General features: G+C 45.3%; 1 protein-coding gene across 1 annotated transcript in view; it reads right to left on the reverse strand.

Moving 5' to 3' along the window:
• The window catches only part of TFAP2D (transcription factor AP-2 delta), a 60,118-nt gene extending 44,208 nt beyond the window's left edge, over nt 1-15,910 (reverse strand). The window contains exons 1-4 of the mRNA XM_040249479.1: nt 15,872-15,910; nt 14,345-14,842; nt 10,820-10,880; nt 227-392 (exon numbers count right to left, since the gene is read on the reverse strand). Of these exons, the coding sequence (XP_040105413.1) occupies nt 227-392; nt 10,820-10,880; nt 14,345-14,842; nt 15,872-15,910 (764 nt within the window). The remainder of the gene's footprint in view (nt 1-226; nt 393-10,819; nt 10,881-14,344; nt 14,843-15,871) is intronic.
• Nucleotides 15,911-17,245: the final 1,335 nt, after the last annotated feature.

The raw sequence follows: 17,245 nt of genomic DNA on the forward strand, positions 1-17,245 counted from the left end.
GATATAAGGACTGAGGGTTGAGGAGTGTGGTACCAGTACAGTTAGAAGATCACAGTGCCAGTGACTTCCCTGGCCGCCCCGGGGTTAAGCCTTCGAGCTGCCAATGCAGAGAGTGCAGGTCAATCCCTGGTCAGGGAACTAAGATCTCACGTGCCATACAGTGCGGCCAAAGGATAAAACACCCCTCCTCTCAAAACTACAGTATCAGAAAACTCCTTTGTCTTACCTTCTCAAAATGCCTCCCAGGAGTGAAGCGTTGAGGCATTCAGGGGGAGAGAGGCGTCTCTTCACCTCGGCAATGGTCACCTTATATTTGGAAGTAGAACTGAGAAGGGACAGACGACCAGGGACAGAGCAAAACAAGTCTGTGGGGTTGACCACACAGGTGCCACCTTTGGAGGGAAAAGTATATTATATATTAATGACCATGAGCACAGATACTGATAACTATATAAAACATAGTCACTATCATGGTACTACTTAGGATTTGGAAATACACAGTATGATTTTTCTTATACATTCACCACCTGGGTCATCTCAGAAAGCTGCTCTGAAGATGTCTCTTCCAGTAACACTCAAGCTTTGGTTTTTAAATATCATACAGAAAATGTTTGTGAGGGTATGATTTTCATTTTAGCCCAAGTTAGCATCCTCTGAAGTGCTGGCTGGCCCACCAATGTTCATTTTGCCATCATCCACACCGAGAAACACTTCAATTAGTTAAAAACCTCAAACTATACCAACTAGCCCACAAAGGGTAGGTATGATATAGCCATGGCTTTGTGTATGTGTGTGTACACACATATACACAATGAATAGATATAATTGTATCCATAACTTACTATATACATAAAAGTTTTGAAAGCTCTGTTCTAAAATGATTGAGAACCCCCATCTCTCTTCCCTCGTTTATCTGCCAAGTACAGGCACCAAAGTCATTTAGTCCCCAGGTACCATTAACAATCACGTGCTCATTGCCGGATACTTCCAACCCACATGTGCATGCCTGCACGCTAAGTCGCTTCAGTCCTGTCCAACTCTTTGCAGCACTATGGACTGTAGCTCGCCAGGCTCCTATGGCCATGGGATTTTCCAGGCAAGAATACTGAAGTGGGTTGCCATTTTCTCCTCCAGGAGATCCTCCGGACGCAGGGATCGAACCTGCATCTCCTTTGGCTCCTGTATTACAGGCAGATTCTTTACCGCTGAGCCACAGTGCAAGGAAGCCCTGCAACTGTGCATGGAGCACACGAACTTGAGTTAACAGTAGAACATAGTAATACTAACGTATAAAATGCTAGTGGCCACTAGCCACTAGCCACAACTAGTACTGCTGTGCTTGTTATTATTACTACTACTAGGGAACAAAGCAAAGATAACTACTGTTGGCAAAAATCACCAAAGCAATATCCCCCTGCTGATGCTCCTGGAGTAGAAGCCTTCTGTCTCCAGGATCCAGAAAGCCCCTGGAGCTTTTCTGTTCTCCAGGAATAACGGAGAACATCCCCTAACTTCAGGCAGCTGAAGTAGACTGAGGACCCAGAGCAATCCATCAATCATTAGTGGGGAAAGTTTCCTATTGTCAGACCTTCCTTTATTGCAAAAATCCTGAGCCAGTGTCCACACCACTGCATAGCCCCAGGATGCAAGGCTGCATCCCCGGGCACCAAAGGCAGAGCTTTGGAGGTTCAGTAGCAAGTTCACATTCAAAGGTTAATTTTCTGAGCATACACTGGATTTCTTGAGTTATGGGCAATTTTAAGACCCATCTCCAGAAAAGGGTCAAGTTCAATGTGGTTAATGAGAAAAAAAAAAGAGAGAGAGAGATGACAATTAAAGAAAAATGGGCAGGAGAGTGTTGGCTAATATTTTTACTCAAAGGGTGGTTCTCAACTGGCAGCACTGGCATCTCCTGAGAGCTTGTCAGAAATGCTGAATCTAAAGCCCAGCCCCAGATCCTGAGTAGAGTCTGCATTTGAACGAGCCCCTCAGGTGGTTCTTTAAGTTTTGAGAAGCGCTGGCCTAGGGCTCACCACCTGCCTTCCTTTCTTTGACAAAGCAGCTCAGATGGAATGTTATGTCCATCAGGTCTGTGGCATTCAGAGTCAGGTGTGTTTTCTAGGCACAGGGGTTAAGGAACCTGGGAGGATCTTTAAAAAGCTAAAAGAGGCCCTGGACCTGGATGCAGAGAACAGACTAACTTTGCCCACTCTTAGGGGATTTCTACCCCTGTGCTGTCTGGAATTCTTCCTGCTTTCCTAGGGTTATCCAAGATTCTCCTGAAAGTGCTGGCACCCACCAAGGTCTTTCTCCTGAAGCATTCCAAGGCTATAAATCACCCTGAATGCCTCCTACCCCAAAACACAAGAGAAGATAATAAGAATATCCAAGCAGCCAGCTCGCTACAGGTTGGAAGATGGGCCATGTACACTTGGCTAAATTCCCAATGCTAGAGTTTGGAAACTTGCCCTCAGTTTGAAATCTGAAAGGTAATAGTTTCAATGATCAGATTTGAAATCTTTTTCTTGGTAATTAAACTTGTAGCCAATATAATAAAAAAACATACAAATGCCTGCCTCAGGAGCAGGGAACACAACTTCAACTGTGCTTCTTCACCTCATATTCTCAGAGAAGATTTTAAAACCAATAATAATAATAGTAATAATAATAATTTCCCCAGATGTCTAGAAGTGGATCCCTGGTTGCTCAGATGATAAAGAATCTGTCTGTAATGCAGGAGACACTAGTTCGACCCCTGGGTCAGGAAGACTCCCTGGAGAAGGAAATGGCTACCCACTCTAGTATTCTTCCCTGGAGAATTTCACGGATAGAGAAGCCTGGAGGGTTCCAGTCTATGGGGTCACAAGAGACTCAGACAGGACAGAGTGACTTTGCACACAATGGTCTAGAAACTACCAGTATACTTTCACTGATGCTCTCACTTTGTACTTGTAGATGCAAAATGTATTTTAAGGACTTCCCCAATGGCATATTGGATAAGAATCCACCAGCTAGTGCAGGGGAGACAGGTTCAATCCCTGGTCCCTGGTCCAGAAAGATGCTGTGAAGCAATTAAGTCCATGTGCCACAGCTACTGAAATCTGCGTGCCTAGAGCCTGTGCTCTGCAACAAGAGCAGCCATCACAATGAGAAGCTATGTCGCCACAATGAAGAGTAGTTCCTCGCTCAACACAAGTAGAAAAAGCCCACGTGCAGCAACAAAGACCCATGCCCTCCTCCAGGGGATCTTCCCAACCCAGCGATTGAACCCAGGTTTCCCACATTGCAGGCAGAGTCTTTACCATCTGAGCCACCAGGGAAGCCCAACAAAGACCCAATGCAACCAAAATTAAATAAACTCAAGCAACCACTCAAAAGTTGAAATGAATAAGAAAGTAAGTTAGGTATCAGTGAATCTGGATTTTATTGTCATGTAAGAGTCATGACACGGTGAGCTTCAGAACTTGGGTCATACTGAGTTCATCTGAAGCAGGAATAATAAGAAGATAATACCCTGGAGGTTCAGTGGGTTAGGACTCTGTATTTGCACTGCTGGAGGCCCCATGACACGGCCAAAAGCAAAAAAGAAATGAAATGATAATGTTTTTACTAAAAATTCACACATTTTCACCTGAAAATGAGCCTTTCCCTGTGGTCACTATGAATCATTAGCAAATTTATGTTCTTGCATAAATCTTCGTCTCTTGCACACTAGCCAGTACACAGTGGAAGACACAGGAATCTCACTCAACTGGTCTCAAGTTTATTATAGGTGTATGTGTTGTTTTCCAAGAAAGGAAAGGGCATAGTTTTAGAACTTTCCTATCTTGGCTAATCTATGATAGGTGAGACATGAAATTTAGGGAGCTGCAGAAGATTGTAATTTTTCTAAAAATTAAAAAAAAAAAGTTAAATTGGGCTTTCTCCAACTGGAAAATTGCTCCCTTTGGACAAAGTGAACCCGCGTGCTAAAAGCCAGCTACTTTCAAGGAAGTCACTGAGTCTGCTACCTAACCAAAGGTGAAATCCCTGAACCCTAGGCCTTCTCTCCTGCATCCAGGTTAGTCTTCTGGCTTATGCTCAAATAAGCATTTATTAGGTAAGTCACACAGGCTGCATATTAAGAATATGTTTTATGCACACACAAATTGCCTGGAGGATTTATTTTGTATTCAGGATTAGCCATCAACTCCAGAGTCTTTTATTTTTTATGTCACAGCATCTTTAAAGGGAATTTCTGTTACTTTGATACTTGGCATTGCTGCAGCCTTGGGGAACTCTCTTGTCCTGGCTGAAGATTTGGCAACTTGTAGAGTTTACAGCAGCGTGAGGAACCTGATGTCTTTCTTCCCAGTGCTTTATTTTTTAAGGAGGAAGAAAAGAGTCATAGGTCAACTTAACTAGAGTTTTGCATTTGGAATGAAGGTGGGACATCTCTAAGGGGATCCAGACTACAGATGGCAATGATGAGATTTCAAAGAAGGAAAGGCATGACAGGGTCAAGGATGCCAAGCCATGGACAGTGTTCCTCCCCAGTGTCACTAGCTGAAGTTCCTCATGGTACCTGCACTGCATGTCAGCTCTGATTAATCATGCAATATTCATTCTAGATCCAGCACTCCAGTTAGGGGCATCTCTGCTGCCATGGCCAAAGTCCTCATGCCCAGCTCTCTTTTCCAAAGAGTACATCTCTTTTCCCTGTGCAGAGGCAATAATACTTCCACGGGACTTATTATTTTAAAAATCGAAATTTGGAGATAGAGATTCCTATTTCCAGTGAGGCTTCAAACTCAGATGGGTAGCTATAGTAACAGCATAAGAAATCACCTACGCAAGGTCACTTGTCTAGGACATGGCTATCATAAAAGGGATAACTTTGCCACAGCTATATTGAAAAGTCAGCCAAAGACGGTATGTGGGGCAAAACCAGCACAAAACACAGAGAGGCAGATCCTCCAGCTGCCAGACTTTGTCAGATCCTATGAAGCTAAAAACAGCGCGGGGAGGGAGCTGCGCCTCTCCTGGTGTGGCCGGGGACGGTGTCGGGGCGGGAAAGAAGTAAAACTTTGGCCAACTAGTGAACCATGCCACCTTAGGGGAGTAGTTCTGGGCCTCAGTCTGCCCATCTGAAAAGTGGGATGCTCACATCTGCTCTATTTAACTTGAGGAGGTAAACAGGCAAAACGGAGGCACACGCCCTCAGCATCCTGAGTTTAAGCCACTCAACCCCACCATTGTGCTGAGAAGCCGCCGCGGAGCTGGGTGCAAGCGGTGGAGCGCGACAAGGCTCCGCCCACTTTGTGCGCGGCTACGGAATCGGAAAGCCAGGCGCCGCTGCCTGGGCGCGCTTTTTCTTCTCCTCCCAGGCAATTAGGGCCGAGGAAACAGCCCGGACCCTCTCTCAGGAACTGCGGCTCCCCTGGAGCCCCTAAAGCTGCCTCTAGGCTACTCACCCCCACTGGGTGCCTTCCCGTCTCGGAACCGAGCGGGTGATGGCTAGAGGCCCCACGCGCTCTGCAGGTGCGATCAATACTTCCCGGCGGGCTTCCGGGCGCGGGCCCGTGCGCGCAGCCTCTCCAAAGCCGCAGCGCCGCCCCAATCGCCGCCGCCTCGGTGTTGACATAATTAGACCAAATCTTGAGAGCAAAATAAATGTTCTGTTCGCCTTACAGCCAAACAGATGTTTACAATTCAAATGAAAGAAATACAAACGGCAGGGATTTTTTTTTTTTCCCTCTCTCTCTCTCGTTCTTCATCTCCAGTGATCGCTCGTTTTTTCTGACACATTAAAAAATGTGTAAGCGATTACAGGAGTTTCCTGTCCCTGTTTGTTCTTCGGCTGCATTTCTGCGAGGTGCGCGTGTAAATGGGGTGGGGTGGGATCGTTCTCGGCTGCTTCCTCTCTAGCCTCTCGACCTTTTCCATCCCCAACCCCCCATGAATCCCCTTCCTCCACGCAAAGCCGATGTTAATTGTAATCAAACACCAAAGGGATAGGGGCTTAACTGCAATTAAATAGGCCTCAGGATACTGTATCTGCAGCGAGTTGCAGTGTTTAGGAGAAGGTTATGTAGTAACAGGTATTACTGGATTACCAGGCCTGAGTGCGCTTCTCTGGGTGCGGATTCCACGCAGAACAAAAGAAAGGGGAAGTCTGCATAGAGAAACTACTGTTTTAAGGTGGCGATGGATGTGTAATGGTGTGTTTTGGCGGGGAGTGGGGAGGGTGGGGGTGGGGAGCAGGGGGTGAAATTAATCCCCATTCACCAGCGCAGAGAGTGCTTTGGCTTTTGGTGATGTTCAAAGCAATAACGAAATTAACAGAGGCAGCAGTAGGCTATGGAAAAGTAGCACTTCCTCCCCGTAAAATAGATTTCCTACAAACCAGGCCTCTAGATCCTTTCCTACATGAATTTTAAACTTCTTAAAGGAGACTGAATCCTGGGTCTGCAGCATCTGTATTTGGGTAATGCAAGACAGGTGAAGCTCCTGGTGTATTTCTGACAATATTTTCACAATGGATGAGCCACAGAAATGAGTTTTGACGATTTAAGAGCGATTCCCTGGGCTCTGACGAAAGAAGAGGAACAAGGCTTCTCAACCCGCTTCAATCTTACTCCTTTCAAGAACTGCTGCAAGAGCCAAAAGGCTCTCTCTAACTCCAGTTCCAAAACTCAGGACCCTCGCGAAAACCGAAAAAGCAGAAGAAAGTTCATCTTCCTGCCCAAGCCGCCTGTGGGCAGCCATGAAGGCTGCAGACAGGAAGAGCGATCAGGCCCATCCCCTGTTATTGGCAGACTGGGCGGCTGATGCTAAGCTCCATTTCACGGAAGCTTTTTTTTTTTTTAAATTAAATCAGATCTGACAATGTTTGTACCGTAGCGTAAATGCCTCCGCTGGCGTGCCAGTCACCTCTAAGCGATCTGACAAACTCCAACTCTCTTAAAACGTGCAGAGTTCAGATCATATTAATTCCCCAAAAATGTTTTGATTCAAAGTAGTTTGTATTTTGTGTAGCCACGGGCAATCCGGTAAGCGCTCCTGCCTGCCCGTGGCCGGGTCCGCTCCCTCTCCGCGCGGCCCAGAGGCTACGGCGGTATTTAAGCTTCTGAAATTAGCCTGGGGCTGCAAGGCAGAGTGATCACAAAGCGAAACAAGGGCGCTTCCCCTCTTCATTTTTTTCATTTTTTTCTTTCTTCCTTTTTTTTTTTTTTTTTTTTGAGTTTGCCATCCCGATTTCACACACAAAAAAGACCAGGGCCAAAATGTCACTTTTTCACCCAAATATGGAAAAGCTATGTCTTCTCTTCTAATCTCCATTCTCTTCTGAAAGCCAGGAGCCCCTACCCAATTGAACCCCTACCCCCGCGATTTCAATCTGGATACACTCATTATTAGCTTCATCATCATCATCGTCGTCATCAACATTGTTCTCCCTCTATTAAATTCTCAGAGCAAGAAATGAAAGGGACCAGCATCTGACAAAGGGGAGGAGGCCATGAGGGAGCCTCAGAAGATTCATGGGGAAAAGAAGAGTGGTTTTTCCTTTCTTTCTTTCTTTTTTTTAATGATTAAAAACACAGACGACTCCTGTAAATAGAAGCCTCATTTCTTCAAGAGATGCCTTTTGAAACCCACTATCTGAATATTCAACGAAGGCAAAGCTCCACTCTGTACGTACAACATTAATATGATCTCTGCAGAATTTGCTACTCAGAAATATTAACATATCAAAGCCGATGCCGGAGGCGAGAGAAGCTATCGATACGCGAGCACAGGGTAAAGTAAAGATTATTGGTTCTGATGGTTGGAGTGGCGGAGCTGCGGGCAAAATCGTGCACACCATTAACCGAGAGTGAGCGCGCGGGGAGCTGCACCTCCGAGGCGGTGGCAAATATTTTATCTAGGTGGTAATTACCTTGCCGCTGCCCCTCTTCCCCTTTCTTTGGCTATAGGGCTTCATTATAGGCAAAAACAATGTAACTACTACTTACCAAAGTGAGTCAGGGAAATGGTATTTTGTTCTCTGCAAACAGAAGTGGCTAAATTTAAGAACGGAGACACCACTGCTCCCCTACCCCCAACAAACCCGCACACACAGCACTGTAAACAGGACAGCCTCTCCCTGGTGAATTTGTGTAGGGCATTAAGGGATCTTTTTTTCTAGAAGAGCATCCAGGGGTCTTGAGAAGTAAAAGAGAATCTCTATTTTTTTTTTCCTCCCATTGCAAATTCTAGAAATCATTAGTAATTTAAGTTTATCCAAGAGCTCAGCAGTAGAGAAACAATGGCAAAAAGTTGTGCTTTTCAAATCATGTTTCATATGGTGAGTAACCTGCAAAGCATGGATTAAAAGAGAAACAGACTTTTCTATCTGAGCTATATTGCACAGTGTGGTCATATAGCAGAGCACTTGAGTTAAAGTCCTCCCAATTCTTGATGAACAAAGGTGACTTGAACTATGGATATTAGAATGCTGTGTGCTGCCATGACAATAGAGGCAAGAAACTTCCTTAGCTGTTCTTGACAAATGAGTCCTAAGATGAAGGACGTGGGCCGGCGGCAGGATAAACACTGCCTTTTAACACAAGACTCCCTTGCTATCCATTTGTAAATTGTCATGAACATTGATCGTTTCAGAGTAAACAGACACACAGAGACACACTCCCTGGTCTCTGAGGCACAACCAAGTTAATTGGTCTTTTTTAAAGACACGTGGAAATGGAATAAACTCAGCAGCTAAATTCTGAATTCCTTCGCATGGAGGGGGATGGATCAAGCTTAGCCAAACAATAGAGATGTAACCCCAAGTTACCTCCCATTTTTGCTTGGAGCCCTGCTGTTCTTCTAAAAGATCAATATTTGGTTTAAAATACATTCAGCTGTGGTTTTTAGGTGAATGACACCGAATTCTACAAGAGCAATCAAACATCACCTAAGGAAAACCATTTCCGTGGCTCTGAGAGGATAGGAACGCAGTTCCCATCTTGTGGTGACTGGAGAGCGTTGGCCTTTCTTGGATAGCTGGTGAAGCCTATTCCGTAAATCTCTTCAAAAATTCAAGTCACTGCACAGCAGCCTGTGCAGCCTTTCCAGCTCCCGGCCTGGGTCTCAAATAATTCTAACCCCTTGTCAGCTATCGTATGATCTGATGCATTTGAAAAGGTGGTCTTGGAGCAAGCGCGGAACTGGACGCAATAACGCAGTAGCGCGAGTCGGGCTCTGCGAGGAGCCGGCTCCGGGCGCTAATTAGTGGCGCTGTCCTTCAGCACCACCGACATCTTCGTGCGCCCTGACTGCTTGGCGTCACCTTTAGAGTGGCCGCCTCAACACACTTGTCACCTGGTCCCTCTTTCACTGTGTGTTTTAACCCCCTCGCTCCAACAATATGTATATTTTATTTCAATTTTCACTCGTCTAGGCCTATTTCGTGTCTTTTCAATATGGCTGAGTATTGGCCTAGCTGACAAGCTTAAATCTGGCTCATTTTTTAAAAGTCTTCGTGGAACAACACTGGCAGTGGCCGGGGGCGGCCCCGCGGACAACTTTCAAATCTCCATAGGGTGAAACAACAGATTTAAATAGCCATTTTCCATGTAATGGAAATCCCAAATATCCACTCTGACAATAGTTTCTCAAAGGAAAACATTCTGTTTTCTTCCCACCTCAGTTTAAATGGAGTTTCACACTGGACACTGGGTTGTAAAACCTGTAGTTTAACCATGAAAGAAACCAATGCTGCCTATCCATGCAATCCTTTCTTTGGAAAAGCACTGTAGTCTTTCAACAAGCTTTGAAAGGGATGGAGAGGGACTGAAGAACATTTATTTGGTGCCATCAGGATTGACTCAGTTTTTAGTGGTTCAGTTACTAGAGACAACTGCGGCCCTGGAGCTGGAATTAGTCCTGGTGAATAGGCCATGTCTTATTAATTCGTATGAAGTTGGGATAACAGCTGGTCCCCCTTGCCTTGTGTGCTCCTCGGGTTACTCAGCTTGCTAGGAAAATAAGCTTCAGAAGCTCTGAGTACAGTGAAGTGAGGAAGCCAGTGAAATTGGCATTGCCTTGAGGCTCATAAAATGTCATAGTTCAAAACCTTTTGTCAAAATGGAACGTTTGAGATGCAGCTGTCTTCAGTGTCTGGGCCGAAATCAACAGCTCTCCATTCTTGCCTTCCCCCCACCTTCCCATTCCATGGGTAACTCTGGGTTCAGATGTTTTCCTCAACAGATGGGAACAAGAAAGCTTTATCTGGTACAGTTAACACCACCTCCTCTTCTCACCCTCCCTTAAAGAAAGAAATGTTCTGGACATTTAGAAAAATAAGGGCAGTTACAATATTGGTGTTTCATTAGTTTTCCCTGAAGCCCAGTGAATTTAGCCTTTCATAGAATCCTTCAAAGCCTCAAGCTAACACCAACACCTCAAACACCCAGGCTGTGGCTGGCACATTTAGGGCTAAAAGAGACCAGAAATTCTGCTCGAGGATGTGATGATGGGGGAAGGGTTTGTGAGAAATATTTTTTTTTTCCTTCTTTTTGCTTTTCTCTTTTGCCTCTAACTTTGATTCTGTCACTGTTTCATTGAGGAAGAGCAAATCTCTTCTATCACTCTTTTGGGCACAGGCTAGTTTAAGCCTCAGTGGAGTAAGGGAAGCTTTTTAATGTGGGTATGCCTGCCTGGGACAGGCGTAATTGACCAAGAGTCATTGTTTTCTTTATCATTAGGTGAGGATCTGATGTTTAAAAGCACCTCTGGACTTTCAAAACAAAGTAACCAGTGAGAGAAGAATGTTTAGTTTCATTATGTTGTTACTTACCCCTTCTTATCACACCACCTTGGCCGTTGAGAACAAGCCCACATTGGGCTTCCACAGAGCCCTTAATGAAAGAAAAAGAAATACAATCACTCATGTGGATGCTAACAGATACATGAGTTAAGTGTTTCAATCTGCCCAAACGCTGAACCCCATATCCTCATTACCCCATAGTAGACATTTAAAAGCAACCATTGAGCTGAAGCAACTTTGGCAGCACACACTATTGTAAGGGGAAAAAAAAAAAATGCCAGAAAAACCACAGTCTAAAACTTGTATAAATCTTAAGGTATGCATTTTACAGCACCATACAATATTACACTTCAAAGCACCTGAGTGCCTTTTATCTTGGCATAAGAGAATGAGAAGCCCTTTAAGTCTCCATCAAGGCACATAGCATATATATAGACAGTTTCCACAGCGCTTTCTGCATGGAGCAAATAACACTATAAGTGTCAAGTCTGGCACTGCAGGTTTCTTGGGAGCTCAGAGGAGCTATTTCAAGTGCAGGATTCAAGGTATCTTATGAAGGTACTGTTTTACCCCAGATGTAGGAACATCCTATCATGCTACCCAAAATGTGTCTTATAGAGGGAACACCTTCAGCGTCACTCACTGTATATCTTCAGGCTCCTAGTGGATTGAGGGATCATTTGAGCTGGGAAGAAGGAAAAGGCCTGCTGATTTTTGATTAAGAAAAATAAAAATTTCTGTCTCTCTCTCTCTCTTTTTTCCCTGAATCGAAATGTGTTAAAGGCTCATTTTCCTTTACAAACAAACGAGGTATTGGACTTGAAAGAGGCCTTGAAGGGTGTTAACCTACCCAACAGCCCGTGAAGAGTTAAGTAAATGCGGAGAGAGTCGGTGCATAATAAAAACCCACTTTACAAAACAACCTTTACAGCCCTGGCTCCCTTTTGCTTCCCCATTTTCACCATATTGAGGCAGGCCTGTAAGACCCCCCTTTTCAACTTACTCACGAGCTCTTTCTTATTTTAACTGTTCTGCCTTAAAGTGATTATCAAATCAATATGAAAAAAAAAAAACTTAGAGACTGAGCATAAATTAAAGCGGTGATGGGAAAAGGTGTGACAGTTTCCTTTGTTGGCCATAGCAAATCTTTTTAGGGGACTCAAAGATGGAACTGAAGCCACAAGACTGTTTGCATCTGTTAGGCAGACTTAGACCGCCCTCCAAACCATTGGACTTTCACTTAAAATTCTGTGCAGGGAAAAGTATATTTACATTTGTTGCATTTGAAATGAGGCATATGCTGATGAATGTTTTAAAAAGGAAGAAATAAAAGGAGAGAGACGGGTTTCTCCCACACATCCCCTCCCCATTTCTCTTTTAAAAGTAGCTATGACTGTTTTTCTTTTTCATTTTGACAACTAAGTCCAGGAGGAATGGAAGAAAATAACTTGCCAGAATTACAACTTTCTCCATATAGTCCTATCTATGTCAAAAATGTATATAAACACTTCTATAGACATAGATACATAAATATATCATATACCTCTTTCTTCATTTCTGCTATTATCTTGGAGTGTGTCTCTCAGTATGAATTTTCCCTCAGTGTGAGCAATAAATGGGAAAAAGGAGGTTAAGAATGTTAAAAAAAAAAAAAACACACACTCACACACACAACAAACAGGATGAAAATAAATGTTTCAAAATATCTGAAATGGAGACGGTAGAGGCCCGGAAGCTCTCCAAGGGAGGAAGCCGCTTTTCCTCCTAGGCTCTGGCGCACTGTTAAGATGTTTATTTTCTTAGAAGAAACGAATCTTGGTCTCTTCACTTAACAAACTTTCCCCCCTCATAAGTAAAACATGTTGTTTGGTCGGATGACATTGCATAAATGACCAGTTGAATGGCACTAAGTCGAAAATTGGATAAACTACGGTGTTCTTTTGCACGGGATTCGCTCTTTGTCTGGTGCTTGCAAATGTTCTAATCCCCTCTTTTGAAAAATGCCCGGCTTTGTGCCTAGCACAGAAAAAAAATTTGTTCAGATACAAAAAAATCAGCAGCAGACGCGGCTATTAAAAGAAATAAATAGGTTTTAGTTGAGCTAAGCATTGAATGGCAGATTTTTTTCCTCTTGAGACATAAGGAGATCCTTGTGAAAAATGTAAAAATGCCCTAAGCGTATAAAATTATTTTGTGAATGTAAATGTAGAAAGTCAAGGTTTATGGAGCCAAATCTTTTTTCTTGTGCACCGATCTTGTGGCTTGGGCTCTTTGTTGGGACTGTAAGGGCTTTCACTTTAATTTTAAAATAATCCCTTGCTCAGAGGTAAGTGAGGGGGAAAGATTTTCTGTGCGCAACGAGGGATCTCTTCTGTCTCCAAACCGTGCTCCTCCAGAATCTCCCTTTTCGCTTTGGGGACCTTAGAGAAAGTAGCCAGCTTTGTGCAGACTCACAGGCAAAGCTGTAATTTCAGCCAAAAGAAGTTACAAATTTGTGTCTTCTGGGTCTGTTTGGGACATGTGTAGACTTGGAAATATGGCTGTGACAGTGTATCTACATAATTATAAATTCTATTGTTGGCAAACAATGTGCAAAAATACATAAAGAGAGAAAGTACATCATCTGATTGAGTCATGGCCTTCACTGTATCTGAATTCCTTCCTTCCTTCCTCTTTCTTTTTTCCCTCTTTTTCTCTCTACCTTTTCTTTTTTCTTCCTCCCTTCTTATTCATTTTCTCTCCCCCCCCCCCTTTCCTTATTTCATTTCCTTCTCTTTAAGGAGTTGCATCTTATATAAAAGTTAATGGCTTGGAGAGACAGGAGAAAAAAATAATAAAGTTGTGAATCGTCCAGCGGGTGACGAGAGTGGGCACTCCTCAGGCAGCGAGAATTAGGTTCAAGCCTGCACCCGGGTCAAACGCACCGTGCAAGAGGCTTTGACTGTGGTTCATTTTTGAGGATTTCATTTGGGATCCTTCACTTTTCACAGCAATCTAGAATATTGGTGAAACTTTCGCTGGAGCTCAGGGCTTCCCCCTCATCCCACCCCGCAAAGTGTTGGAGCAAACCAGCCCCCCTAGTTCTTAGTAAGCGCCCCACAACCTCAGTCTGGGACACATGCCTGAAATACGCGGGTAGACCCAGCAAAGCGCCGAGACTGAGGGTGCGATTGGTCATCAACTTATCGGGTCTTACTCTGAGTCCAGTTGGCTCAACCTCAGCCTCCTTGATCTCCCCCACCCCATCCCCTCGGGGACAGAAATGCGGATTCACAAAAGACCTCGGTGCAGACCGACGGGAAATAGGGGCCCCGAAGCTAGCCGGACTCCCGAGCGTCCAGGTGAAATGCCTGCTCCAATGAGAGGGACAGAATGGCACACGCCTCCTCTAATTGTTTTGATCACTTTCCATAAGTGGTGTGTGTGTGTGTGTGTGTGTGAGAGAGAGAGAGAGAGAGAGAGAGAGGAGACGGCTTACAGCCGGAGTATTAACGGTGCGGGAGGGGGAGGGAGGGGAGGGGAGGGCGCAGCCAAATTCGCCGCACGCTTATTTACCTGCAAGTCGTCGGCTCCCGCGGCGGCCAGCCCCAGGCTGGGCCCTGGCAGGAGTCTTTGATCTGGGTGCATTCCGTACTGAGAGCCGTGGCTCATGAGGGACAGGTCGTGACGGCGGTAGGCGTCGAGGCAGCCCAGCTCCCGCCTCTGCTCGTCCAGGCAGGACGACTTGAGCGCCCGCGCATTGTGCAGGTTGATAAAGTCGGCGGGCTCCCCGTGGTGGATCTGCTGATAGTACTGCTGCGAGTGGTGGAGCGGGTTCAGAGAGTAGGCGTCGGGGGTGACGGCCGGGTGGCTGTGCTGAAACTCGTAGTGGAAGGACTGGTGGTGGAGCGGGGTGTACTGGTGGTTAGTGGAGAAGTAGGGGGACGCAAACTCGGTGCCGGTGGTGGAGTAAGTTAGAGGGGAGGAGGAGGAATAGGCGACAGTGGAATTGGCTACGGACTCCAGACAGCCAAGCTGCATCAAACGGTAGCTGTTTGATCCGTCGTGACGTATCTGGAAGGAAGAGGGGGAAAGGGGAGAGCAGAAAAACTTGAGGTTTGTCATTTTGCAACCGAGGCGCGGCTCTCCCGGAGCCCGGGAGCTTTCTCTGGCTCTCCAAGCGGCGCGAGCGCGCAGGGCTCGGGCCGAGCCGCAGCCGGGCTCCGCGCCTTTGCCAGGGAGCGGCTGCGAGCAGGCGGACTGGGGGTGGGCGGCCTCGTCCTCCCAGTCGAGAGCGCGGAAAAAAAAAAAAAAAAATCCCCCACCCTATATAGGTGCGGTGACACACACACATACACACGCGCGCGCACACACGCGCGCACACACACACACACACACTCAGCCCCTGCCCAACTTGCGCAGGGCGCTGGGCTCGGGGAGCCAGGTTTGCCGTTGACTCCAGGACTGCCCGGAGCAGAACGAGAGAGTCCACAGGCGCCTCGGAGCCACTTCAGCCCGCGCCCGACAGCGAGAGGGCTCGGCGGTCCCCGCTGGGATGGTCTGCCAGAGCTTCTCTAAATCATTATCTATGTATTTTTTTAAAAAAAAATCCAGTCTGTGCAAATCGTCCAACTTACTCATTTCTTAACCTTTTGGGGCAAGGAATCCGACCCCTCCCCACCCCTGTTCTGCTTTACTTTCCTAGAATAAGTCCATTCCTAACCGGGTGCGTGTTCCCCAGCCCCCCTTGTCCACCTACCCCCCCCCCCGCATCAATCTCTTTACTTTGCCTTTCTGAGTATCTTTTCTCCATCTCTATCTCTTTCTCCTCACCCCTCCTCCCTTTCTTTATTATTAGGATTATGTTTTTCCCCCTCATTATGGCAAATGTTTCTTAACGTGGCAGAGAGTTGCCCTTCCTGGCGACAGATGTCATAACGAACTTTCCTCCCTTTCCTTCCCTAACTTCCCCCCGAAAGCCAGATTATAATTAAACGTAACGGTCCAATATAGATTAGAGACAGGGAAAGCTGCCACCGCCGCCGCCACCACCGCCGCCACACACACGCGCGCTCAAAAAAAAAAAAAAAAAAGTAATAATACCTCGGCATCGTGGACTAGTCCCGGAAAGGTAGTTGACATGTTGGGTTTCTCCGAAAGCTTACGATGCAATTTCCCCCTCCAAAAAAAGAATCGGGAAAAAAATCCAAACTTCTTGTATTTTCCAATTTTTTTTTAAGGAAAAAAAAATGTTCTATAGATAGAGATCTAAATTGTAATGGCTTTGCCCGGATCAGATAGCTCCTTGCCTCGTACCCACTTAAAAACCTGTAGGAACAAAATTTTCCCTCTGCACAAAAGCAGCTCCCTGGAACAGATTTTGTACTTGCTGAGTATTTCTTTGGCTGATGTCGTAGGTCCCTTGGTAATATAGAAGTTTTGAAAATTAAGCATCAGCACTGAGAACTGGGAGGACAATAGGCAGAAGAGATTTATCCCAGGAGACAAGGAATAAATATTGTATCTTCGCCTAATAAGGAACTGGAGGTTCTTTCAACATTTTTATCCATTTTTTCCAACCTTTATCATGCTTTTCTATACCGACTGAGGTGGGGACTCATCTCTGCAGAGAGCATTTGCACACGTTTTATTGTGAAGATAAAGATCTAGCCCCGCTGTGTGTATATTAGAGATAGAAATATATATTAATTAAAGCTTCCTTTTACAAGTAAGTGTTCATTCCTATTGGTTCCACTCCCTGGTTGCTGAAAGCTGCTTTTTTTTCCCCAATGAGCACCCAAATCAATTTCACCCAGATTGGGGTATCTGCCTTTGCCCAAGTGGGAACAATACTCCTCTCTCCACATTTACATGAATTTGGGTTCTTTCCCCTTTTTTGAAAGGCAACACCTGGCAGTAGCTTACACTTTCAGCAGCTTTAAAACAAATAACCATGATGGGCAGTCCCCAGCTTCCATCATAAAGAAATAGTGTAACTGGCAATATATTTAAGAAAAATATAAGAGAATAAAGACTTGTGACAAGATTCTACATTTAGGTGAAACGTTGTCTTCCAATTCTCAACCCAACCCATTTCCCCCTCTTTTTGTATTTTCCTTCTTCTTTTTCAGAATGATTGCTGAATAGGGGGTGGGTTGTGGACCATTTAGCACTGGCACAAGGTATTTGAACACCATCACCCCCTAAATAACCCTTATATGTTTGAATGTAATATTTTACAAAGAGAGGGCAGGAAGGAGGCAGTGCACACCTAGCTTGGTCTCTTTGGTGGCTTTGTCAACTTCCAAATAGTATTTGAGCTTTACTTCGTTCAAAATTCAGCTTCTCACACTAAGTGCCCTAGTGCCTGGAGCGGGTAGCTGTGGCTACAGGCCCTCAATACTGAGGCTCTGCTGATCCGCTAGCCAACTCTGCCTGTCTGGCCCCACAGACTCATCTTAGAGATAGAAGGGGTAA

This window comes from Oryx dammah, unplaced genomic scaffold, assembly GCF_014754425.2.
Source record: "Oryx dammah isolate SB20612 unplaced genomic scaffold, SCBI_Odam_1.1 HiC_scaffold_11, whole genome shotgun sequence".
Taxonomy (NCBI): domain Eukaryota; kingdom Metazoa; phylum Chordata; class Mammalia; order Artiodactyla; family Bovidae; genus Oryx; species Oryx dammah.